The sequence below is a fragment of the Apostichopus japonicus genome, chromosome 11, assembly GCF_037975245.1.
Source record: "Apostichopus japonicus isolate 1M-3 chromosome 11, ASM3797524v1, whole genome shotgun sequence".
Taxonomy (NCBI): Eukaryota; Metazoa; Echinodermata; class Holothuroidea; order Aspidochirotida; family Stichopodidae; genus Apostichopus; species Apostichopus japonicus.
Window position 1 is genome coordinate 24,460,620 of NC_092571.1, and position 27,462 is coordinate 24,488,081.

The 27,462-nt window shown below is 36.0% G+C and overlaps 1 protein-coding gene and 1 long non-coding RNA gene across 8 annotated transcripts in view; one reads left to right on the forward strand and one right to left on the reverse strand.

The window, feature by feature from the left end:
* The window catches only part of LOC139976434 (uncharacterized), a 48,414-nt gene extending 39,716 nt beyond the window's left edge, over positions 1–8,698 (reverse strand). The window contains exon 1 of the long non-coding RNA XR_011796124.1: positions 8,559–8,698. This is a non-coding gene — a long non-coding RNA (uncharacterized lncRNA). The remainder of the gene's footprint in view (positions 1–8,558) is intronic.
* LOC139976430 (uncharacterized) overlaps positions 1–27,462 on the forward strand; it is a 101,288-nt gene that overhangs the window by 32,901 nt on the left and 40,925 nt on the right. Inside the window, exon 1 of one of the 7 annotated variants that reach the window (XM_071985152.1) lies at positions 9,082–9,222. The exons of 4 other annotated variants lie outside the window; for them this stretch is intronic. In XM_071985152.1, the coding sequence (XP_071841253.1) occupies positions 9,217–9,222 (6 nt within the window). In that variant the 5' untranslated portion in view covers positions 9,082–9,216. Of the gene's footprint in view, positions 1–9,081; positions 9,223–24,273; positions 25,769–25,819; positions 26,174–27,462 lie in introns of those variants that run through there. 2 more of the 7 variants (XM_071985154.1, XM_071985149.1) reach the window with 2 other exon arrangements.

A 27,462-nucleotide genomic window follows, 5' to 3' on the forward strand; every position in this document is an offset into this window, starting at 1 on the left:
CAGTAAATTTATCTACAGTCTTTGGAGCTTCCTGACAGGGGACAAATTAGTCAGCTATTTTAAATATCAGGTCCATAGTCCAAGCTAGCTTTGGTGCATTCTGAGCATGGATTCTGAATGGTAGGGATCTGGTGTTGCATGGCTCCTCCGTTACTGTTCATGGAAGATCCTGGCTCAGGTCCTCATGGGCCTAAACCATTTTCAGACCCCTGCTTCATGTGGTTCACAATACCAGCAGGAAGTATGGTCTGCATTTGAGATATGTATGCTTCAAATGTTCCTTTCTATGCTAGTCCGAAAAGAAAGACTAGAAATCAAGTATGAAACGAAAAGTGTAAATTTTGAGGTGGTGCCAAATTGGGAATGGGTGGGACAATTTAATACATCACCCTACTGATAAATGATGGCATCATCAAGTAATGACTATGTTAATTATCTAATTTTCTTCTCTTCTACTTAGGGCTTTTAGTAGGGTGTTTTACAAAACCCCAGGATGATCTCGCGTTTCTCTAGATGCCTGTATGGTTGCTTGACAGTTATTTAATCAAATTGCAAAAATGGGAGAGGAGAGGTTACAGGTATAAAACTTTGTACTCGATTCACAGCTGTAAAAGCCAGAGCCCTTTTTGTTTCACAAAGTTATGTATGTCATCTAAGCTTAAATTCTAGGAATTTGAGGTAAATCACCTATAAATAATCAATGCACCTCTGTAAAACACAAAATTAAAAAAATGCTGAAATTTTAATAAGCAATGTCGTAGGTGTAAATGAGCACATACTGTATATATCACACCTGAGTAAACATTCAGGGATCAGGCATTGAATAGATATTTCTCATTATGGTTCCATCAATCATAGGGATTTATTTAATGCAGCTTTGTGAGTTTCAAATATTTTCAAACAGATACTGGGTACCACTCAAAAATAAGGTTGCACCTACAGGCTACATCAAACCAAAGACACATAGTTTTACCCATATCCCCGAATGATTGTCAATGGACGAGTATAATGTACTTAAAAATGAATTTTTATTGGATCTGCAACATTTTTGTCGCCCAGACAAGTTTTTTGCATAAATAGTAAATTATTATACACACATTTGGCAACATGGATATATATATTAAAAAAAATTGTACTTTAAATACTGTAATATTGCTTTTTAAAGCAATACTTGGCTACTCAATGATCTACGTTGTTTCTTATGGTATTTTTAGGAATATTATTTAACGTTAGGAATCACATAGTCGATCTGAAGGAACATGAACTGTAGGACAATGTATGGTAGGACATAACTGTGTACATAATAGAGCAAACTGTGCTTTGTACAGGCCTATGAATCTTGCATGCTTGGATATGGTTAAACCTGCATTCACTCATTTATTGCTAGGGATACCTTCAATCCAGCTATAAACAAGATACATATTCCCATGATTCCTTTGTTAGATTCCCTGTCTCCTCACAATTACCTCACCAAGATCTCTTTCTCTACAGCTCTCTGAAAAATGTTGTCGATAGAACCAGGTTGATTTTGAACATTCATTTGGATCATGACATAATCTAGGGTGAGAGTCTTATCTTGATCAATATTCTGTCTTATTGTTTGTGATATTCGGTAGGTGTGGAAGGCGGCCTTTAAGTATATACAGTGGAAACATATTTGTGACACCCACAGATTTTACGAAAATGAGCAAAGCAATTTTTTAGCTAGTTCGACGAGATGTGAAGCAGTGACATCAGCCAACCCTAAGGCTAGTGATTTCGAATCCTGTTCTAACTAAAAGATATTAATGTATATGGGATTTGGACATGCTGCCAATTATTTTAATGTTGTTTGATTTTTATGATTATACTGCGAAGGAATTCCTTTTGATGTAAAGTATATGGCAGACTCGAGGAACGACTACAACAGCATGAACAAGTACAAATAGAATTCCATTGTTATGAGTATTCAGTACTTAATCTTGCATAATAGTATAGTATTGTATAATATCGTATGATATAGTACAGAACAGTAACGTGCAATACAGTAATGTACAGTACAGAACAATACAGTAAAGAACAGTACAATACAGAACAGTACAATACAGAACAGTAAAGTACAGAACAGTACAATACAGAACAGTAAAGTACAGAACAGTACAATACAGAACAGTACAATACAGAACAGTAAAGTACAGAACAGTACAATACAGAACAGTACAGTAAAGAACAGTATAATACAGTACAATACAGTACAGTTAAGAACAGTACTTAGCGAACAGTACAATACAGTACAAAGTACAATACAGAACAGTACAATAGAGTATAGTAAAGAACAGTAAAGTACAGAACAGTATAATACAGTACAATACAGTAAAGAACAGTACAATACAGAACAGTACAATACAGAACAGTAAAGTACAGAACAGTACAATACAGAACAGTACAGTAAAGAACAGTATAATACAGTACAATACAGTACAGTTAAGAACAGTACTTAGCGAACAGTACAATACAGTACCAAGTACAATACAGAACAGTACAATAGAGTATAGTAAAGAACAGTAAAGTACAGAACAGTATAATACAGTACAATACAGTACAGTACAGAACAGTACAGAACAATACAGTACAATACAGTACAGTAAAGAACTGTACAGAACAGTGCAGTAAAGAACAGTACAGAACAGTATGTATGGTAGATTATGAGTACTAACCCATGAGGGCCAGTACATGTATCTATAGGCCACAGCTACTTGATAAAATATGAGTACAGATTCACTACATGTCTGGTGGAGGACAGAACGAGTAGGAAGACAGTTTAGGGGGCCTGCTGTCAGGAAGGGGATTAGAGAGGAGAGAGAATGGGATTGGCGGTGCATGGTAGTATGAAACATTCTCTAAGCAACTGTACAGTAATATGTAAGATTAACCTTACATGTGAGAAGTAAAGGCAATAAACTCTCAACTGCACTGAAATACAATGCCGCCTGGATTTAATATTCTTGTCATAGCTATTAATAGTGCACAAGTCTTTCCAGCAAGATATATCACAGAAAGTGAATTTACAGCTGGACCAAGTGAGGTTAAACCATCTTACAGTGCAGTAAATTGGATTAGCTGGTACAATAGCTGGAATATACATGCAAGCATGTGCTTATGAGACAGGAAACAAGGATATCCCAACTTGTATCAAACAGGTCAGGAGGCATTCTTCCGACGGCTGAATGATCTCTCGACTATAAATGTGGTTTTTGAGGGTCCAATAGCTAGCACTGTTCAACTGATAATTGTAGACAGTCAAGAGCTATTGCCATATCCTGTTAAAACTAGGATTTCCAAGAAACCGGCTTTTATGTTTAAACTTCATATCTCCTGGAAGTGCAACACTGTAGGGCTGCTGGTATCGGCGTGACTTTGATGTTGGATGTATATTTCTGTACCTGTAGGTTTGGAATAAGTAATATGCCACCTTTTTACCGGCTGTTGATTATATAATTTAATACTGCTCTTGAAACAAGTGTAAAGTGTATTTGTTAGAAACAAGAAGTACAAAAGTAGAATTTTAATAGATTTTGTACAATATGTATTCAGGATGTTTTATTACTGTTCATGCCAATTTCCACCATACTGTAGATGTTCTAATAGATCAGTCCAGAGCCCAGACGAGGGTTGTACACATAACGTACTGTATACTGATGCAGTAGTACTCACTGTGTGGAAACAGGTACATTCATTGCGCGCAAATATCGAAAGCTAATATTGAAGAGATGATATTGCACCCGAATGGTGGCAAATTATGAAACATCTGTCTCCCACAAACAGCAACATAGCTCCGACATTTCATCAAATTTTTGTGTCCCTCAAATTTTCTTTGTTTGATCAAACTCGTGAACAACCTGATAGTTACGAGCAAGTTTGTGGTTGCAGCCACATACAACTTGACTGAAGGGAATAATGTGTGAATATTACATGCCGCGGTTAAAGTGTCACTAAGTGACACCCTTGCTAGAAGTTGGGGGTGGGGAGTGTCACCGAGTGACATCCTCATCTCCTAAGCTGTTTCAACTCCGCCTTTGGTCAGTCTTTATTACTTCATTCATTGGTCCAGCTTGTATATGTCTGTCCATCTGTCTAGTTTAAGTGTCCTTGATCTGTCTCCATGTGTTACGTTCCAAGAAGATCCTATCAGGCTGGAAACGTCTGGCCCTCTAACTTATTCATTTAGACTCTGTTACAAGAATGTCTCTTTAAAGTCCTGACAGGACTGGACAGTTCACAAGTGGTTAAATTTATATATACCAAATCTTTTATAAGTTTATGTTATTCGGAAAAAATTATTCGATTTTAATTCTAATAACATTCATAAAATTATGAACGTTAATAGGGGGGGGGGGAGGGGCAGTTGATACTTTGATCTCTAACAATTTTTGTTGTGTCGCTGCATTTATCCTCATACTAATATTTGTTACGGGATACGTATTGTAATCATTCTTGGTTCCGATCAGCTGTCTGTCCTATGGATCCGTTACAATACCGGAAACTCACAAAACTCATCACACAAAATATTTCTTATTAACCTTCAAATACGGTGTTTGAAATCTCTTGGCCTACAGTGCTATATAAGGAATACTTATGTTCGTATTGTGGTACCTTGTCCTACCAGCAGGCATGGTCTTTTTTTCTGTGTACTAGTAACATTTGCAATTTCCTCTTTCCCTCCCACATACTTCCTCTCACTCCATAGACAGAGACTATATCCATCTACCCACTCACTTTGTGGTAGCAAAAGGTTGTCAAATCATCTACTGTACCAGCATGTGTGTGTCTTAACCCCTTGCCAATGTGTGCACTGTACATGCTGCCAGTACAGCATTTTATTTCAGTTGATCACTGGCTCTCCCCACCAGTAAACTATAAATTGAATATGCCAAGCAATTAATCACTAAATTTAAGCAATTTAGACTTATTACTTCACCAATTACTAAAACACAAAAGGATGGAGGACGAGAAAATGTGGGTGGTGGAAAATGAACCCCTCCTCCCCGCCTTCCCAAAAAATGAATTAAACATGTGAGATATGAATAATAAACACTTGAAAGATTGCGACAAAGTAAATTATTCATAAATAAAGAAATTTTCAAGAAAATGGAGGTATGAAAAACTGCACTGATTTTACGGATGTGGTTTAGAAGCAGTTACGATCACCGGACAGGAAGTTTATTTTCTGTTGACTAGAATAAATTAATATTGGGAATAGCTGGTGTAAATTATGCACTTAATGCCTAGAAGGTTCTTTATCCTCTATCTTAGGCTCTCTAATGCACATGGCTCTAGTTAGCAGGCCTGTAATCTATTGGGAGGGGGGGAGGGGGAACACATCAATGTAGGAGTATCACTGTCCTGGGGAGGGGTCTACTATTTAGAACCAAATACACTTTGAACTTTACTACAGAACCATTCCTTTCTCCTTTCTCCATTGTATTCTTCAATTTGCCCTTCTCCTCTACCCTTCTCCCTCTCCCTACTTCTCTCTCTCCCTCCTTCTCCCTTCCCCCCTTTCATCCCCTCCCCACTCCCCCACTCTCTTATTCTCCCATTCTCTTTATATTCTCCCTCTCTTTCCTGCTTCAAACTTCATGATGATATTTACAAATATTTACAGCTCACTCATATATCACTTCTTTTAATAGAAAATGCTGCTCCACCCTCCTCCCCCCCCCCCCCTTCTTGTTCAAGTCTTCCTTTTCAAGCTTTATATACAAACCAAGTGCTATTGCCAGTCACAGGTCGAGTGTGTTTGTTGTGTACAGTCGCAACAGAATATGGGATAATAAAATCTCTTTGTACTGAGCGTAGGGTTTACTTATTCTAAATATTTTGTTCCTTCAATGTGAATGTACTTTATATTACTTGTTTACACACATAAAAAGAATTTTTTTTGGGGGGGGGGATGGGGGGGAGCATCTATGTGAACCACTGATAACTCCATGCATTTATGTAGGTACATACTGTTTGCCATGTGGCATAATGTAGTCCTACTTTTATAAAGTTTTATCAACTTTTATAAAGTTTTATAAAGATGTATAGTTCATTCTCAGCATTCCCACAGTTTGCATTTCTGTTTTTTATTCAAAATAAAAAAAAACACCAATATGTACACTGTAGGAGAGCCATGTGTTGGTTTTGTGAATAGCGTACGGTCAGCCTAAGGACAGTAAACCTCCCCTTTGTCAAACCTTCTATTTTTGTTTTATATCAATATTTCCAAAAGCGATGGAGGGTGATTTCAATAAAGCGTTTTGCATATTTGGGATACTGTATTTCGTGACAATCCAATCCGAATTTGGTGTAAACGATTACATGACCCCAATCCCCCAAACCCACCCATCCCCACTCCTGCCCAGATGACTCCAAAGTCATTTCATCTGAATAGAAATTTGGTCAACTCAGAAAAGCATTAAAAATTTGCCATGATACTGTTGGGTTCAGTCAGGGTTAAGTTATGCAGAGTTGATAACAATATTAAATATGAGAAATCTTGGCACATATATAATAATATAATTCCCTGTGGGCAGGGTATTTCCAATATATCTAATATATATATAAATATATAACATAAAAAAAGCATGGTCCAAAACTAGCGTTGCAATTAACGGGGGGGGGGGGTGGGGAAAAAACCCAATCGTTTTTTTGCGCGTCATTCCTGATGGAATAGTCATAAGTAGAAAGAAGAAGCAGGACTTAGCTGGTAGCCCCTCCCCCCATTTCAGACTTTGACCATGGTTTATGCATAGTCATAGGATATAATGCATATATTCATATGAGGTGAGTGCCTGATTAACAAATTCTCAAAACAGGTAAGGATTTGTAGAATATGAGATAAAATTGGCACTTATCTAATAATATTATTCCACCCTGCAGGTGGGGATTTTCCATTGGTTTGAAATGATTGTGGATTTTTTTACTCTTCCAGATAATCAATGAAAAAAAAAATTGGGTGGGAATTTTTATTTTTCCCCTTCTTCTACCTATTAGTTAACACTTCTTAGTAACATGAGTTGAAGGTCCTGCTGCAGTTATGTAAGAACGAGGGGGCCATTGCTACGTCCAAATTTTTAACGAATCGGCATAGTTGTTTTTTGCAAGCGTTGCGATTTCATGGAACAAGAGAAAGTCGCTTCAAAACACAAACAAAATTTTTACCCACTGCCGAGCAAGAATCTGTTCAGTGACGTAATAGTGGGCTAGTAATTGCCACAGAAATTGTCAAAACTTGCTGACCGGACCGCTTTTGTTTTCACAGAATTTCAAGAAATGTTTTGTATCGTTGTTGTTTCAACTTTTCATATTTCTTTTGTCCCTGCATGAAACCTCGAGTCTTGTTTGTTAACTTTCTCAAGGTGAACGCCTCGATGTGAAAATTACCTAAGTCATTTTGTAATTCTTGTCCATGATGTAACTTTTTTGATTTGTGACAGGGGAACTGTCAAGTGTAATCTCTAAAGTACTGTAGTCTATGGGGATGGGGGAGGGAGGCGGGTGGGAAGGGTGGGTAGTGAGTGGAGGTAGGGTGAAGACTTAAAGGGGTGCATGGAGTAGGGTTGGGAAAGGGATGGGATGCATAGAGCATGAAAGTAGGGTGGGTAATCATACATTCCTATGGCTAGTTTTGCACTTTCATGTAACAAAATGATCTAGATTTTTAGATACATGTATGTACAATAAATAAATAAATAATACAAAACGCGACAGAATATCTCATGGGACGCATGCATGGTTCTCCCATGGAATGTAATGTCCTGTTTTCGACCTGTTAAAAAAATAAATTTTTGAGTGATCCGTGTAAATGTTAAATTTTCAAAAAAACGCAATTTCTAGATCTAGATTTCTAGTGATAAAAAATTCAAAACTGAATGTGTACTATTTGGAAGGAAAATGCCAGATATTGGGCGAGAGATTCTGCTATGTGTTTGTGCTTACAGAGCTAGTGGGAGGGAAAGGGGGGAGGGGGGGTGAGGGTTGAATATGGAGGTGCATATAGTTTAGAAGCTGCACAATTCCTAACACTATGTGTTACAAGGTTAAGAATAAGGTGATGATAACTTTATTATCTGCTATATTTACAGAAGAAAAGTATTTGTTCAACTTTTTATTGGTAGTTTGTTTTTCTTTTACTACACGGGACATTTATGTTGAAACCATACTTTCAAGAATGGTTTCAAAAGACCCTCGTGAAATATATGGCCGTGTACGTTCGTAAAGAATGGTACTCCTAAAAGGGTTATATTGGTCCACTCAACTTGAGACTGTTGAGGTTATTTAAATATATAGAACCTAAGATCCACTCCAGTTCCCAACAGGAATTTCGACTCATTGTTGCGGTGAAAACATAAAACTTTGTAAGAGGTTGGTTTTTAGCTTTATAACTGTCAAGAGTACTACGAGTCATGCTTCTAAGCCTTTTGTATGAATACTATAACAGGGTAAATATTGATATGATTATATATACCAAACTTGAAAAAAACCAGGACAGTACTTCCTGTATAAATAAGGGGCTGTGCCTTCCATTCACCTACCTCATTTCCACTGCCAGGAACCACAAGCCCACTCAAAAAAGCTTTGGCAAAATGCTTTAAATACTTGTTGCTCAGAGTCCTCAGTCTCATCAAGTCTCTATATCAAGTTGACATGCGCTGTTTGCCTGCTGCCCACACAGACTCTAGTCAGTACACAATGCATACATATGTAAGCTGTTTAAAAGTTAGGAAAGATCTGGAGCAGGAACAGGGAAACCTTCATTGCAAAACATGTTGCTGTATTGCACACATCCTCTGCACTGTGAGGCTGTGTAAATCAGAGATGAAGCAATTTGTGTTGACGGGCTTGCAATCCCATCAGTCTACCTGCAGCAGTGAGGGAGTGAGTGCTTTCGCTTCGGTATATTGTGAAAAAGGCCAGATATAGAGATGTGGGGCTTTCCCCCGTTGCTCGGCAAAACTATATAAGGCTGTGCACGAGGAAGAGATAAGTCAGAAAACAGATTGAGAGAGAGAGACACAGTTGTTGTATATATTGTTAGGACTGAGAGGGTGCATGCAACTATATTATATCGCATGCAAGTTCATCATTGATCGTATACTAATGGATGCTGTGGTGAGCCAGAGAGCCTTTAGTTTGCTGGATATATTTTAAAACACACACGCGTAGAAGGCAAGAAGTGATTTTAGTAGAGTCATGTTGGTAAAGTATTTTCAGTTTTATTCATAATTTATTTTAATTATATTTTAATTGAACGCATTTGAAAAAAAATATGATATGCTTAGAACTAATAGACAATTCATTGTAAAAAAATTGTTGCTATGCTAATTGTTGTTTTTTTTTTTCTCTACCAGTAATTTTCTTGAATATGTATTTTATACTTTTTAATAAGCATGAGATTAATATGTTAGTGAGGCTTTATTTGTTTTCTTTTCATATTTCAATTGTATCTTTTCAAAAAATGCAGTAATGAGGTTAGTTTATGCTTTTCTAACTCTACCGTACATAGCGGTCGGTTAAAAAGTTTTCTAATTGTTGAACATCCTGTCAGAATACATGGGAGAGTACATTAACATATAAGCGCAATAAATCCAGTCCACTGGTTCGTACTCTTCTTCATTCACTTTGACCCATGATATAATGGAACAGTCTTCCGCACAAATATGTCACATATTTATATTTTTCAATTAGAAGTCTAGAGTACCTAACCATCTTATCAAAAGATAAGTATTCTTATTTGTTCTCTGAAAAGTGTACTAATGATTTTAGCTGTACATAGTAAAAACATGGTTAATATTGGTTGAACCTTTTAATTCTTTTGACAAAACATCCTTTATCATTTCTAGAAGTTAAAGATTAGCTGTCTATGCAACTTTTTTTCATTTTACTTTTGTAACCAGGATGTAAAGGAATAGTCATCCACCCAAAGATTTACATTTTGTTAATTAAAAGCAGATCACTATCTATTTTACTGAAGAAGACATACTGTAACCCCTCAATTGTTCTCTCTAAATAAACTCCACAATGTCTTTTATAATATATAGCTTTACCAATACCATGGTTTTTTGGTAGAATCCCCTTACTCCCACCTCTTTCATTTAGGCTAAAAACATCCTTTATTGATGTATGGAGTTAAAATTAGCAGTAAATTTATAACAATATCTCATTTTGGTTCATTTACTTATCAGAATCAAGATATAATTGAATCAAATATGCTAGCCAGATCAATAAATGGCAATCCATTTTCAAATCATTTTTTTTTTCTTGCCACAGTTAAAGCAAGCCTTTTTTTTTCTGTAGTAAGAAAACTTCTTAAAAAGTATGTTGTTTTCGTGTCACTTGTTGCTCATCTACATAGGTAAAAATTTATATTTAAATAACTCTTTTAAAAAATTTGAATGAATAACTAGCTGACCATGCTTTAGTAAAGTTCTCTAGAAAAACTGGAAAAGTCTGAGACCAATTCTTAAAAAAAAAAAAAATTAAAAAAAAAATCTTTTGCAGGTACAGTATATAAAAAACAACACACATGTAATATTTTACAGCAAATTTAAATAAAGTAATGAAAATTTGAAAAATTATAATGCCTCTGTGTAACATTCCCTCCCCATCACTCATACTCTTTAGGCTGTAGCATACCTTAATGTAATATATAGGTCAACCATATTGAACTTTGCATGCGACTCTTGCTTGAATTGCAAGAGACCAATAACAACAAGATGCAGCTATTGCCCCCGCAGTAGGTTTGCGTGGCATGTTAAATGGTGGTTTTGTTATATTTTTCCCTCTTCGTTCCACAATTTTTATCAGTTTAATAAGATTTACATGTAAGCTTCTCTGAATTTTATTTAAGAAAGATTTTTTCGAGACAAAAAAATGAAAGCAGTGAAGAAAAATTGTAGTGAAAATTGTAGTAACTTTTCTTGGGAAAGTCATTCTACAAACGATGGAAATGTTGACCGTGAAATTTTTTGAAATTGCTGATGGCATTCAAATTTCTCTTGCAATTTGAGGGAACAGATATAATTCAAAGTGTCTATTGGACTTTTGAACTATTGCTTTGATGAACTAAATTCTTTTTTTTTAATGGTGTTGTTGATACTGTACGAAAACAGTGTGGCCTTTATACATATAAATCCATGTATTTGTACATGTATGTCTATAGCTACAATATATTCTTCAAAAGCCAAGTATCCCAAATTGGACAGTATATGCATTTATCAATGACCATCTGTGACCTCTTTGACAAAATTGCAGGGTGTAGGGATGACATAAGGTGGGGGTGGGGGGCACACTTATATATTCAAAGACAAACAGTCTGTTAAAAACCTGTCACAGGCAATAGAAGAAATGGTAAATTACAGAATGTGGGGGATGATTTATATAGTCTTTTGTAATGTGTGTGTGTGGGTTCAATGCCTCCCACGTGAATACCAATAAGTTTAGTGTAGCTTTGGCATGGTTGCAGATAATAATGCCAGCATTAAAATTCTTTAAATCCTATTGGGGGATCTCAGCCTGTTGGGTGCTTGTACAGTAGGTAGGAGATCTAACTTCTGCTAAACATCAAAAATTCTGGAATTTTTGTAACAAGTGCCAAACATGTGACATTTTGAAGTTGTAGTTCAAGTCAGAGAGAAGAAACTGATCAGGGTTCATGGCAACCTTGGCATGTGTTAGATGGTATATAACAAGTGAGAAAAGATAACAGGTAAGATCCAGATAGGATTGCTGTGAGGAAAGGTTAGTGTATATAGAAATACCACTTGCATGGAGTAACAAGTACCTCTCATCTATAGTCATCTCCTCCTGCCAGGGATCAACCAAGTGGATTTATCGGGAGGGGGGAGGGGGAGGGGAACAAGATTTAGTAGAGAGCTTGCGGAAAGGAGAGGTGCGGATAGGGACAACCTTGAAGAACTTTTTCAGTGGAAGCTTGTCAGAGTTTGTAACTCTGAAATGAACTTGTCAGTCGTATAATAGGAAGCGGTGAACTTTGGTCCTTATCTATCACTAACCGCAATTTTATAAGTGTCCCACATCTGTGTAGGTGTTGTAATTCAAATTCTTCAAATAGATCTGCCTGCCCATTCCTTCCATTAAAGGGTGCTGTTCGCATGTCCCTTTAAGTTTTGTACTGTACGGATTGAAATAAACTAGGTTCAACTTTGTGTTCACATTTAGAAATGAATCAGATCCCACTGTATTATAGTACAGGGGAAGAGGAGGGAGGGGAGGAAATGGGGGGAGGAAGGGTTGTTGTCAGAGTTTTAGCAATATAAAGAAAGTATTTTGGCCAAAAAGTGACTGATTACGAAATGGTTAGACCGCAAACTCTAAAGAACAAACGGATGTGGAGAAGATAATCAGACATAAGTTCATATTGTGTGTACATTTGATACAAGATCAACACACGTAAAGATCTAAGCTTGATAAAGCAACGTGGAATGCTTCGTCAGAGAAAAACTAGTTAGAAAGGCAAATACATCAGATTGTTCAGATGTTTATCCTAACAACTATTTGCACTGCTCTTAATATGAATTTTGCTATCCATTGTCGCTGTGTTAAAACTATAATCGTGCATTTATTAGCACACTTTTCGTTTGTAAAAAGTACAAGGAGAGGTGCTGCAGGTTTGTCGGAGAAATGTCTTTTATTCAGTCGGAGAAATGTCTTTTAATATAATTATCGTAAAGTATGACAATATCCTGTCATATGCTATGTCCAGTCGAGCATCATCATAAATTCATCAAAACAATACAGTATTTATCAAGCCAAACAACTTGTGAATTGTTAACAGGTTTGTGTATTTTTATGTAATATCTGTCATATTTTGTGATATAGGATTCAGTCTAAAGCCTTTCAAAGATGGGACGGAGGTTCAGTCCGTACACGTGTATGTATGTATGTATGTATGTATGCCTCATCTCTGTTTCTTTCGAGACGATTCTATCTTTAATACAGCTAACATTTTCATCTGTCTGGCTAGAGTTTGACTCAGCATCACTCATCGTTTACTCAGAGAGAACTGATGGAAATTCCACTTGTACGGAGTAACAAATATCTTCCATCTGTAATCATCTTCTGTGGAGAGGGATCGGCCAAGTGGATTTATCGGGGGGCAAACGAGATATAGTACAGAGCTCGTTGGAAAGAACAAGAATTCATAGGAGAGAAAAATAAGAAAAGAATAAAAACCAAAAAAGAAGAGAAACTTGGCTTTTTCATATTCTATCTGGAAAGTTGCTGAAAATTTGGAAGAAGGGGAGTTTTCTAGCAAAATATATCAGTGAGCATGGATAATAACATGATCGAATATCATGTTTGTATTTTTGATCAACTAAAACGGAGAAGAAGAAGTACGTTGGTTTGTCAAGCAAAGTCAGGAAAGGAAAAATTTAGCACATTTCAGTGCTCCCTTTCTTTCTTACAGTTTTCTTTTCCTTTTCTGAGAATAAACCCATATGACTCATGGAATGATAATGTAATGTTAAGTTTGTGGGAGTTGGTTTTGATAATGGCTCTGAATTAGAACATTCCATGTACTGTGACAGCTGGATTTTCAATCAACATTTAGGTGACTTTCAGGTCACAAAAACCCCCAAAATTATTTCATTGAATGATGTAATCTGATGGGTCCGGTGACACATGTTAGTTTTCCATATTCAGTACATACTACTACTACTACTTCTGAACCAATGTTTGGAAGGATTGAGTCATTGCTTACTTGATCTAATACGAACCATGAGCTGGTTATCTTCTGCTGGCCGACATTTACTCAGATAGTGTTGTATGCCTGGTCTGTGAGAAAATTGGGAAGTCTGTTGCAGCAGCAGTGTCTTGAATCATTGGATGAAATTTTCTCGTTGGAACTTCCAGAAAATTGACAGTAATCTTGACTTGCTCAAGGATGGACTGATGGAGAGAATTCAAACGTTGAGCAAAATAATCTTCAGCTGTTGTCTATAGATTTCTGGACGAATTTTCGGTTATCGGTGACGTTTCCTGATTGTGGACGTGGACGGTCATCTCTAGCCTTCTGATATATCTTTATAAAATGGAAGCAATAATAATAAGCCAAAAATAAATTTAAAAAAACTCTTTTGAAAGATACAGACTTAAAGTAAGGGTGCCAGATTGTTTTGTGGCCTGGCAGAATATTCTTCTTAATATCCGAATGAAAAACCGAACACTTTTATGTTCTTGCTTCGACATTTCAGTTTCAAACTGTTTGACTGAATCTCGAGAGCAGAGCTATGTTTTTTCCAGAGAAAGAACTAACTAGGGTTTTGACAACATCGCACCATACAGCATTTGATTTGTTTTTCCGATTATCTAATACTGTCTGGTGATGATGTTGACTCTGCTCTTAGTTTCATCGATGCCTCGTCGTCGCCGTCCTCGTGATGCTAGGAATAAAATCAGATATATAGATATATACTGTATAGACATGTTACTTCAAAATGGCTGCAAGTGCCATTCCATCAAGTCTCTATATCTTTGTGGTTCAAAATGGTTACCAATACCTGTTGGGTGATCTCTATGTGGACCTTCTACAAACATGATATCTTCGACCAATGTCCGACCCATTGCACGGTAATGTTCAAAATGCCTGCCGCTATACCAGTTGAGTCTCTATAAGAGCCTAAACACGTCATTTCTACCGTTGAAGAATATAAGTATGACGCCTTAATTATCGTCGAGATTCAAAATGGCTGCTGCTACCAGAAGAGTGTCTGTGGGAACCCCTCTCCAACGTTTCATTTCTACCAAAGAACTACAGTATTGGCTTAGTAGTAGTTGCTATGATTCAAAATGGCAGCCAATACCTTTACTAACATGTTTTTTCTACCAATGAAGTACATGCAATGCCATGTTGCTATTATTCAAAATGGCAGCCAATACCAGTTACAGTCTCTATGGTAATCTTTTATTAACTGTCATTTCTACCATTGAACTACAGTATACCTAAAAGGCAGCTAATAAATATACAATTTCACTGGGAAATTTTCTTTAACTGATGAGTCCTTCTATCATTGAAATACTTTATGCCATGTTGCTGTCATTTAAAATGACAGCCAATTTCTGTACAACCTCTATGGAAAACTTTAACTATGTATTATATTTTCTTGGCCTACGGATTAATATTCAAATTAAAAAATGGCAATTGATAAAACTAAGCCATCGTTCTACATTTTTTATTAACCAAAATGATTTATTTTGAGCAAGTCAATGAGAATTCCATTCTGTTCTCAATATTTTGTCATCCAGACACATTATATACTGGCATTAATCACATAAAAAAGGACAAAATTGGAGGGGAAAAAAATTAAAATGTTCCTCTGTTATAATTATTATTTGATTTAAAACTTGCTTCTTATGCTAATGATTTGCATTGTTAATTTAGTTACTATTAGCTTGGAAATAAAAACAAAATTGATCAATATCAACATAAAAACAATTTAAATCTTTAAAGACAGTCATAGTTCATATTAATGTTACTAACATTTAAAAAAAATTTATATTGTTAGTAATACTATAATTTATCAGAATCCTCCGGATTTTATTCATGTCAGTATGATTGATGTTCAATTGTGAGTAATTGTTTTCTCCTATCTTGCCTGCATGGAACAACAATTCTCTCTTACACCAAAAAGATGCAAAAAAAAAAGAAAGAACAACAACAAATTGAAACCTTAAAGAAAACTACCTTATTGTCAGACATATTCAACTTGATCCTGGTTGTCTCAATTTATATCTAGTTGTTATTATCTTTTAATCCCCTTTAAATAGAAATTAGAAATTTATGTAACTTGGTATCTTCCAACCTTTTGAATTTGAAAGGTTGAAAATAATGGGGGAAAAAAGAAGAAAACATGTCTTTAACTTCCAATACTCTTTGTATATTTAGTTAATCAATTTCTGTTTTCTCCTTAATTTTCCTTTTCAATATTGTAGTTTTGTTTTTGTTTTTTGGGCCAATTGTGAAAGAAAGAACGCTGAAATAAATTCTGAAAAATTCACATCATCATTTTGTTCATGCTGATTTCATTCTGATCTCTCGTGTTAAGTTTTAAGATATAAATTTGCAGAGAAATTGAAAGAATTACTCAATTTTCCTTGTAAACACTTTTATAAATGAGACTGGCAAGTTAAAGATTGTATTGGTGGGGGGGTGGGTGTTTGGGAGAGTCCCCCCCCCAAAAAAAAAGGAAGAAAGAATTGAAAAACAGTAAAAAAAAAAGGCATGAGAAAATGTAGCAAAATAAACATTATTAAAATGAAAAGTGATAGTTGATCCTTAGGATAATCCCCAAAACTTAAATAAAATACAAAAAGTGTAAAAATGAAAAAAAACTGAAGAAAGAATATTTAAAGTACATATCCCACTATGTGTTGCAACTGATAGCATCGACTATCATAATGTGGATGCATACCACAAGGTTGGTCCACCAAGTTTGCAAGTTGTTACGAAGTTGTGTCCATCATTTTTCATGGATATTTTAGCTGCTGTGTTAAATTCTTACAAAAGAAAGAAAAAGAAAAATTTCCATGTTGGGATCAACAATTTCATTGACCCATGTTTCCTGCCCCTGTAACAATTGAAGCCTTATAAACCACCTGTGCTCCATTTTATTATAACACCTTGTGGTTTTCCACCCACAGACTTCCTAAATTAATCGGATTTCTTTTCTGGAGGAGTATTTTTAATGTTCTTTTTTTAAAAGTTGACACCCTTTTTGCAGTAAACTTCAAGTCTTGTAAGAACTATAAAAAATGAGTGATTTCCCCCCCAAAAATGAAATCTCACCACTATTCAATATATGCATATATATTCCTTGAAGATATTGTAGGGATATTAAATTCTTAGCATGTTAAAAACGAATGACAATTGTTCTTAATTTGGAAGAGGGACGTTGCAAAATTTAGCTCAGGGGTCAGTGAATGAATGATTGAGGGGTTGTAAATTTATATCTTAGTTTGAAGGAAATGTGAGACTTTTCTCCCCTTTATAAATAAAAACTATTTAAAAGAGAAAATATCTCTTACTTTGTGAGAGACACACACATTGATGAACCATATTGTTCCCCCTTTTTATAAGGGGACAATTGGGTTATAAGGGGGCAATTGTAAAAAAAATAAAATATAGTGAATGCTTTCAAAAATTGAGTCGAACATAAAAAAAAAGAGGGAGGTATTTTGGAACTGTTTTTTTATAGCTGATCTCTATTATTAAATCAATTAAAGGGTGTAAAGAAAAAAAAGAAGTCACATGTGCTAATTAACTTGACCAACAATTCTTCAGAAACTTATAACCACAAATGATACATTTTCGACACATTTTGAAGGTGAGTTTACATAACTCTGTGACATTTATGAAATTCTCAAGCAATTATGGTGAAATCAAATTTAAAAAAGGATACCATATTATTATACCATCCAGATTTGTTTTGTGTTATTCACTTTGTAAAACTATTTAAATGGGTTAATCTGTTTGTTTTGACAATTTAAGGATTAAACTTAGCATTTATTATTTATTAAACTTTATTTTGAGAGGGTAACTCGTTTAGCCGAAGCTAATCTTCCACGAGGCCCTCGTACAATACAAAAATAAATAAATATCAATTAAAATATATAAGTAAAGCATCTTTTTAATAGAAGGTCAGACGCTTATTCCTACTCTGGAACAACTTTGGTGCCTGAATTTGGGCCAGTATTTGGAACACCAAGGAGGTAAACTGATTTGTTCCCAAAACCACAACGACTCTGGTTTATACCTGTAATTCTAATCATCAGTATGGTTGCAGAATTGTGGAGGTGTATAATCGTAAATGTAACTACCTTTCTAGTTGTAACTTGAAGTTTGTAATTACCCAATCGTCTATCTATGACTTACATAGATATAGCTAATTCACAGCGTTTACTCCCTCACCTCATATAACCTAGATGCATTACTGTATTTATCCCGCTCTAGCATCTGGCAATTCTTTATGTGCGTGTATGGCCATCTCCGATTCAGTAATCCCTCTATGTACAGCATCACTCTTCTATCGCTCTTGGTAATCTCCATCAATATCTATACATCTTTTTATCGCTTTGGATTCACCATTTTGTGCATCTGTTTCAAATTTCTCACTTTGAACTGTTTTGATAAGTATATCTCTTCTTCTTTCGGGATTTTTGTTCATTTTTACAGTCACGTCTCGGTACTCTTGGAGATAAATCGTTTCGTAAACATCTTTCTTAAGGCACCGTAATTCACAAATCACACACTTGGAGATTTTCAAAAATGGTCACATATGGTCAAAATTCTAAAACTGTGTTTGTTATATCACCTAGAGGAAATTGACCTCACTGGGACATTCAAACAAATTTTATGTTCATTTAGAATGTCTGAGAACAATTTGGAGAGTAAAGACCCCCAGGAAGGTACTTTTTGAAAACCTGGAGCAATTATAGTGTGCTATAATTTGGGGCCTATACAGACTACCTTTATTAAATCCTCCCACGTACATTTCATCGCAGACCGAATTGTTTTTGAGCTTATCCCGAGTACCACCATAATTATCGGGGTGTATTAAACATATATATCCCAGTCATCTTCAAGTTACAGGTTTTGTAAGGTCTGGCGCTCCCAAACACAAAGGCTCATTAATCATGATCTCCGGCAATAAACTTGAGAATAATGTTACTTGAACCTTTCCGAAATGTGAAACCTTGAGTGGGGCATATATAGTTTCCTTGGAAATCAGTATTCTCTACGGGTGGAGTGGGTATTGCTCATATGTTAATTGATACATCACTAGTGGATTTTTAACAAAGAAAACTGCCCTCAAGTCGGTGTTACTACCATTTCCGGAAAAGTAACCGCATCCCCCCATCTAATGTCCTGTAGAACTGGCCAGTTTTTTTATTTGTTTTATTTTTTATATCTTTTAGAGGAAGTAATTACTGCCCCCAGATAATTAAGTGTACAATTGCCATTTCCAAGTTCAAGCTGTTTCAGATGGAGATAAATCTAATTGGATAGGAAAGAAAAAAAAATTCTGCAAGCATTTCACTCTTCCCCCACCCCCCTCCACCCTCCCACTCAAAAAGTTTGTTTAAATGAATTTAAGAATTTTTTAAAGAAGTTGTCTATTCTTGCATTATCAATTTTCTTTGGAAAAAATATTGATGGTGATGATGATGATGGTGCTGATGATGGTGATGATGATGATGAAGACAGATTTTTGTTATCTGAAGAGGGGTACGTAGAACAAAAGGGGGAATCATTGGCTCTAGCTGTCTTCTGGTAAATGATTTTTATGTTAGATAGTGCCTCTAATCCCCTCCCTTCCAAAAATAAAGTCTTTTACCCTATGGTTAAACTAAAAACCACACAATATAGATGTAACAGCCATTGACAAGAAATAGTCACAGGCTTCTGTGAATATTTTAAAGCAGGTTCCCATTATGGCCTGAAAAAAACAGGAATGATTGGCAGTTCTTTGAATGTCCACCTTGAGACAATAAAAACAAGATCAACTGAACAAAAGGGGTTGCATACATTTTGCAAGAGTTAACAACAATTGCAGTAAGGTATATGTTTCTTGATACTGTAGGGTAGCCTTTCATGGGCAGGCTTCAAAGTAAACTGTAAAGATGTGTTTTGGTCTTGAAAAAGCCCAGAATTTTCCGTTTGTTTGAAAGAGTGGGAATGGTGAGGTAAAGTCAAAGTTGTTTTACCATATGAGTTTGAGTATATTTCCATAACAATAAGAGAGGAGTAGTACAGAGTCAAGATAAAACAAGGTGGTGGTAATTAAAGGTAATTAACAACTTACAAGCAATAATGATTTACAAGGATATACTTACATAGACCGACTTGGTTTATTACAATGTCTGAGAAATATTTCTGACTTATTTTTATCTTTTATTTATTTTTAGACTTGTTTTATCCCAGAACTGGAAGAACAGATCACGTTTTCTCTGTTCTAGTAAATATTTCTGTATGCCTATCGAGATGACACTTTTATTACAACTGCAAGGCGGTTACCTTTAAACTTTTGTCCGATACCAATATTTAATGAAAGTCTGCGGACACCTAGGAACAACATCGTCCTAATCACTGTAATAAGCATTAAAAGTCATGAAAATAACAGCAACTTCCGTCAAAATCTATCAAAGTTGGACCATTTTACAAGTTTTTTTTGCCGTAATTCTAGTTTTATTTATGAATTAACATTAGCTAATTATGCATATTGACTATGTTGTCACTGCCTAAGTTTATGTTGTGTTATCCCTTTGTCTTGACAACGTTCATTTCAATGACACTGAACACAGGTTTGCAGTCTAAGGCGATATTTTGAATTTTTTTTTCTTCTTTGATGAGGAGAACATCACATTATTCAAATGATATATGTGGGTTTGTAATTAGGGGTTAACTCATTAAGGCGTGAAGTAAGAAATTTGGATGAGAGCAACTTTCCCCGTCATAGTTTGCACAAATATGTTGAGTTTTCCCACATTTTTCAATACGTCAAATGTGTATATCTTGGAAATGAAAACAGCTTTTCAAAAACTTTCAAGAGATTTTGGATGAGATTATCACATACAACAAATGTACTGAATACGCAGCAAATTGGCTAGGTGTCCCTAGTACTTTAACTCAAAACATTTGAAGCAAATGAGGCTTAGCAATCGGGAGGTTCGGGTTTTGATCCCCCAGGCCAGGTCATAGTAAGGTGGGTTTTTCATCCAAGAGCAATCTACGGTTTTTCCCATCTGACATGACTTTCTAAATTGAAAAGGTTCCAGATTTGAGTTAAAAATGTTGAATTGGAAGCCACCCGACGTGTTACAGTACTTAGTTGTAATCCAAAGCCCTTGCAGGTTTCTCCCACATTTGTTGTCACTAATGCATCGTAAAAATAACTGCTGCTTATTATTATATCATTATAAAAATGACTGCTTGATTACAACTGAATACCTCTCAAACACTTCCCGTCTAGCAGAATTATATTGAAAAGTTCCACTTGCAGAAAACCGATTAATATCCTCAATTAAGACAAAAAGAAGCAGTTAGTTAGGAATGTACAGCTTTGGTTATTCGAAGGGTTTTTTGTACAACACCATAGAGGAGGAAATTGTAATAAGGGGGTACCTTGCTCTAAATGTGAATTAATTAACTAGAATAGAAAACTTCCTCAAAATCATTAGGGAGGTGAAAGAAGGGAATCCACCTTTTTTCTGCTTTCTCACGGAGGAAGAGCTTGTGATGGTTTGCATGTCCAATCCTAATGGAAAACATGACCTTCATTGAAGTACACTAACTAGGAGGTGAAGAGGGGGTGCCAGGTGGGGGTCCCCAGGGGGAGGGTGCTGAATGGGGGGGGGAGAAATGGATTAAAATTGTATGGTTGCTGAAGGAAGGGAGCTGAAATTAGAAGTCTGTAGCTCCAATCTTTTGTTTTAAATTGAGATATTTATGATTGTTGATTTAATAGATACATAATGAACCCCAATTATCTTAATTAATTGATTGGACGGAAATGCTGGCGACGAAATGTCACTTCCCCAAACAGTTAAATTCTTTGCATTTTGGAAAATTAATTGCCGGTTTGATCATTGAATTCCACATGCGAGATTGAAGACTTAAGGAAGTTTCAGCATACAATTACAGAGCTATTAGTGGTTAGAAGTTGAAACTTTTACTTTACTTTTATTCATTTTTTTTGTTAAATCTTGTTTATTATTATATTTTTAAATATGTTTATTTCCCTGGGTGTTATGTGTTTGTTCTGGCTTATGATAGTAATAGTGTTTGGAAATGTTGTCAGTCAATTAAATATAAGATCAGGACATTAGGTATTCATGTTTGCATTCGTTTTATAATTAAATTTAGATGTACTGTGAAAATTAAAAAATTAAAAACACAACATTTCACTTTTGGCATCAAAATGATTAAAATGCAGCTTCAATATCTTGTATTAAACTTTTCATGTCTGTTGTGGTAACTTTTTGTGGAAATCATCCCTAAAAGTATAACTTAAAGCATAAGTTAGGTATATCATATTTCTGGAATATTAGTAAGTAAACGTATGGAGGCATTATGTTATAACATACATTGCCCACAATTATTTTCAAGCTATAAATGGGGAAGGATTATTGAAACCCATTTTATGATATGGCCTTCAATCTCTGAGAAAGTATTTAGTTCATTTGGTATTCTTTTCCTCCTCTTTGTTTCTTTGTTGTTTAAAGAAAGTATTTTTAAAATTAGTATTTCATTCAATTTTTCAGAATTTAATTTTAATATATGCAGTTATTGTTTGAAAAATACTGAACCCAGTATGGTATTCAATCTTTTACTATTAAATTAAATTTATATTAATACGGAAAATTTGTTTGCTATTAAATTGGAAGTGAATACAAGCTTGGAGATCCTCTGTGACTAGGCCGAGGTTTACTAGCATATTTGCTTAAAAGTTCAATTCAATTTCAATTCAATTTCTTTATTCCAGTATAAATTATAAAATTTATAAATAGGACACATAAAAATGATACATAAAAGACGTAAACATGTACAAAAATGAATGCATGAACGAAAACAAGAAATAAGATAGAGGATTAGAAGTTTTGAAGATTAAAGATTAAAAGGATTATAACAGAGATTCTAAGAACCCATTTTGAATATAAATGGCTGCTCTGTAGATAAATGAGTTCTTAAAAAGCATAATTCTAAAAGATGGCAAGATAGTAGGATTACGTAGATTGTACTTGCTGGTTCTATTGCACAGAGAGATCAACTCTGAGAGAAGTGGGTGATCTTTAGAACTATGTATATTCTTAGCTAGTCTTATGAATTCATTTTTAGCAGCAGTCTGAATTTGTCCTTTAAATTTAGGTCGGATCATACAGAGGGCCCCTCCGTTTACACCCGTTACTGTTCACTAACAGAATTTCATACAAAGTTTTTTAACCTCATCACAAGGTATGTCTGTAATTTTTGGCCTCGTCATAAAATTTTGGTCATTATCATGTGTGTGATTTGCAATATTAAATTTCTGCAATAAATTTGCAACAATTTCCCTGATTAAAAAATTGAGTGATTTACTATTTTCAATTGTTTTCTTCAAAATCATTATCTTTTTTATTTTATTTGGAAAAACAGTATGAAGCTCTCTTCAAGCAGAAAGGGAATGTTGAAAATGAATTTTGAAACAAGCCAGTGAATTAGAATTTATGGCCTCGTAGGGCCCAATTACGATGATACTAAGGAGGCTTGCAGGCACGGTAATTGCCAAACCAACTGGAATCCCAACAGTTTGGGTGTGAACTCTTGAAAGAGGACACAAACCCGACCATCATATTTAGCTAATATGACAAGGATCTTTGTGAAAACCGAGTCCCCCCCACAAACAGCGAAGAAAAATGTCGCTCCGTTTTGGAGATATCGTACTTCAAAAAGTTGTGTCTGGAAGCTGTTATTTCTATCAAATCTGTGATTTCATAGAGCCACGTGGATCTGAAAACATTCACTTTCTCTTGGGTTTTTGTATTATTCAGGTAAGATTATTGATTGTTTTGACACTTAAAACCAAATATCATGCAACTAGGTCTTGTAAATAACTTCAATATTTTAAATTCAGCAGTTTGAAAACCCATCTCTATTACAGAAAATATTTAACATTGTAAATAAATTTAGAAACACATCGCCAAAAAATTGAAGCATATTTGGCTCGATGACATCATATTTAGACTTGATCAAGTTTTCAATTTTTGTGTGTGAAGGAACATTTAATCTGTGATATTTCCTTCAGCCTACCAGCAAACTGTTTACCCTAAATGATGCAAATCTACTACCCCCTCTCCCCTCCCCCCCCCCCTTGGACTACCTTTCGTTGCTCTACCAACTAACCTGTTTGTTTCATCAATGCCACTGCCACCCCAGTAAAAAAAATATCTACTTGGTAAAATCAAACTGAAGTAATATCACTATATACCAATAATGTTTGAATATCTTAACAGTTTGAATGATAAAAGGTTGTTTACAGTGAAAAGCATCTGATGACATCATATACAGTTTTGAGACCTCAGGGTCAACCACCACCACCTTGAAACCACTTCCAATTAAGTGGTTGGCTTTCAGGTATCCTTGCATCGATGGTAAACATCTTTGGCAATAAACATATTTATATTCACTTCCTACTAATTTAATGTACAGTATACCCTCAAATCTGGTAATTTTTTGTTGGAGGGTAGGGGAGGGGGAGGGGGGGTGGAGAAAGCTGAGCTACAATTCTCTGGCTCACTGCACATTTGCTCCTTCCAGGGAATATTCACAAATATTCACAGAAAGTTTCTCCTGCTGTAACATATGCTCTCTCATGTCCTAGCTCTCTGCCATTTATACAATGAAACAGCATATGTGTCTGTTCACCCGTGAGGAATGCAAAGCGAGCTGCTGTGAATCCTCAGTCGCCGTACATACAGTTAGAGACAGAACTCCTCGGAAGGTTTACAAAACACCCCCCCCCTCATCCAGTGCACGCACACCCCGGCAGGCCGTAACGAGCAGCGGAATTAACGGCACTCCAGTGTGTCTAAACTTAGAAACGGAGCACGTGTACATCCTGTGACGTGGTTGTTAGCCTTAAAAATTCCCCCTCTTTTTTCTTCTTCTTCTTTCTTCTCCCGATCGTTCTGACGTCAAAGCTTCATCGGCAAATCTCACTCGTGTCGTATCGTATTTATATTGCTTTGTTTGTGTGTACAAGTGTGTAAGGTAGTGGTGACTGCTACATATAATGAGAGAGAGAGATCCGATCGGGCTTCTATCGTGATGAGGAAGACAGATGAGAGAGAGAGAGGCAGATGAGAGACAGAGAGAAGAGCAGGTTGTTAACATTTCTACTGTGTGTGGCTGATCATGCTGCAAGAGTGGAATTTCAATCACTCCATATCCATATTTTTTTTAAAAGTCCAGAGGCCGTACTGTGTTTCCTGTCTTGTCTGAAATATTTGTATCTCGATGTACTTGCTCATAAAGGGATATTCTGGTGGCTGAAGTTGTATGTACATGTATGTAGTTTAGATCCTCCTGCAAGCAGGAACTCGCGAAGAAGCCTCATTGGCTTATCAAAGCCGCAAGCTGACCGAAATCAGTCTCTTACATTCATATTTCACGTCCACGATTATGAATCGTCAATTGTCAACACTCTGTAACTGGACGACATATACATTAATCTGGGAGTGACTCGAACCGGGGACCTTATGATTGAAAGGCATCGGCGTTAACCACTGAGCTAACACTCATAGTTGATTGTTGAAGTTGACTGCTAAATTACTGACAAAAAATTTGCAGAAAATTTTCTGCATAAATTAAGGTCACAATCACATCCTCATATGTAGCATTTTTGTATGATGTATGGCGAAGGCAATTTTTTTTTTCAAATTTGGTGCATCTGGCAAGTTATTACAGTATCTTTGTAATATTTAACACACTTTCTTCACATACAATTTCTATAACAAAAAAATTTGGAAAAAAAATTGATGAAATTCTTACTACAGAGAACATGAACAGCCAAATAAGCATATTCAAAATCTATATCCTATTTTCAAGGATAAAGCAATAACAAGATTATATAATTAATAGGAAAATATGAAAGCTTTTGACGAACATTAGCAGTTAACAGTGATGCCATGCCAGACCATCCACTGTGTTACACACCCCTTTGAAGAATAACCAGTCAAAACTAGCTAGGTAATATTTAATCGGTTCAATAATATATATATATATCTATATATAGCCTAGTGGTTAGGGCGTTAGGCCTAGTCGTTAGGCCAAGTGGTTAAGCCTAGTGGTTAGGGCGTCCGCATATAAAGCGGGAGGCCGGGTTTGAATCCCAGGTTGGAAGTTTTTTCACTGTTCTGTTCAAAGTATCTCTTTCGAGATCCGGCTTAGGAATCACAAATGACTTCGCGTTGGTTAGAATCATATTTGATATCTAGAGTAAGGCAAATATGTCATCAAAACAGAACTAACATGTACAGGAAGTCACTGATAGAGATCTTAATAGACATTGTAACCGCCATAGTTCATAGTCCAAAAGTTACATACATGGGGTTAAGAGTAATGATCGTTACAACTGCCGAGAGCTTGTTAATTGTATGTTCAATCGCTACTTAATGTTCTCCCACTTTGACGTACATAGGCTTGATCGAAAAATCAACTGTCATTGCCTGTTAATTAATGTGGTATTAATGGAAGTTCAAAATCTTGAACAAGGACATCTGTTATTTTTACGTAATAAACTATGAATATGTAGGCTAGCCTTTAACTGTAATGATCACAGCTTTCACAGCAGACGTGCCTATAGCCTAGCCTACTTTACATATTAGAATCCTCTCTGAAGTAAATTGAACCTTGTTAGAAATTTAACAGTGTTAGGTTAAGTGTTTTTATAAGGAAATAGACTTTAAGAGATCAAAGGAATCTGTAGGTTCAACTCCTGGCAGGATTGTTACGTTGTGTCACATTAAACGCTCTCAATTGCATATCATAACACCGGTTGTATAAATGGAGACCCTGCACGGTGACTGGTAGATATCGTTGTGAACACTGGATTTGCTGCAGGACCCTAGGGGAAAGTACATCTGCCATGGGGAGTATGGGTAGATATGGTGTACTGTAATGCAGTACTTCATATACCAGTTGCTCTGGAAAATGTGCTCGGTTACAGTAACTGTCTGAAGATTGCACACTTCGATCTGTGGATGTGACGGTTAAGGTATTATTGACCGTGCATTGATCCGTGATCTTCCCTTCTAAAAAGGGAGATCAGGATAACAGGGTCTTATCCTGACTTTGAGAGTGTTGGCACTGAGGGCGCTTCGACACTAGATCCGGATCAGATCTCGACGTCGGGATCTGATCCTGCCGCGAGATCACGGCTGTAGTGTAAATGCGTCCGGATCAATGGATAAGTTTACCCGGCCATAGAGAGATGATTGTCTGATAAGATCAGGGGATCTGATCCGGATCTAGTGTAAAATCACCCTAGGTAAATGCCCTTGCAGTATGTATCATATCTCTCTTGGCAATCTCAAATGTCACAGTGAACTAACTAGGCTACTGTATAAACCCTGCCTGCCATAGAGAATCCTGAGAGTGTTGTGGTCAAGTGGTTAAAGCAGTGGACTGGTCTAAGGTTTGCAGGTTCGAGTCCTGGCCAAATCATTATGATTTGTCCTTGGGCAAGGCACTTTATCTCCATTTCCTCACTTCACAGAGATGTATAAAGGTAACTTGCAAATATAGTTGCGTGTGCCGGTCTGTGTCAGCACCCTATGGGGAAGTACCCCAGGAGACACGTAGATGTGGTGCACTGTGGTGCACCAGGAGGAATTGTTTGAATTGTGTACTCTTTAGTGTGTGGGTGTGACAAGTCACCAATG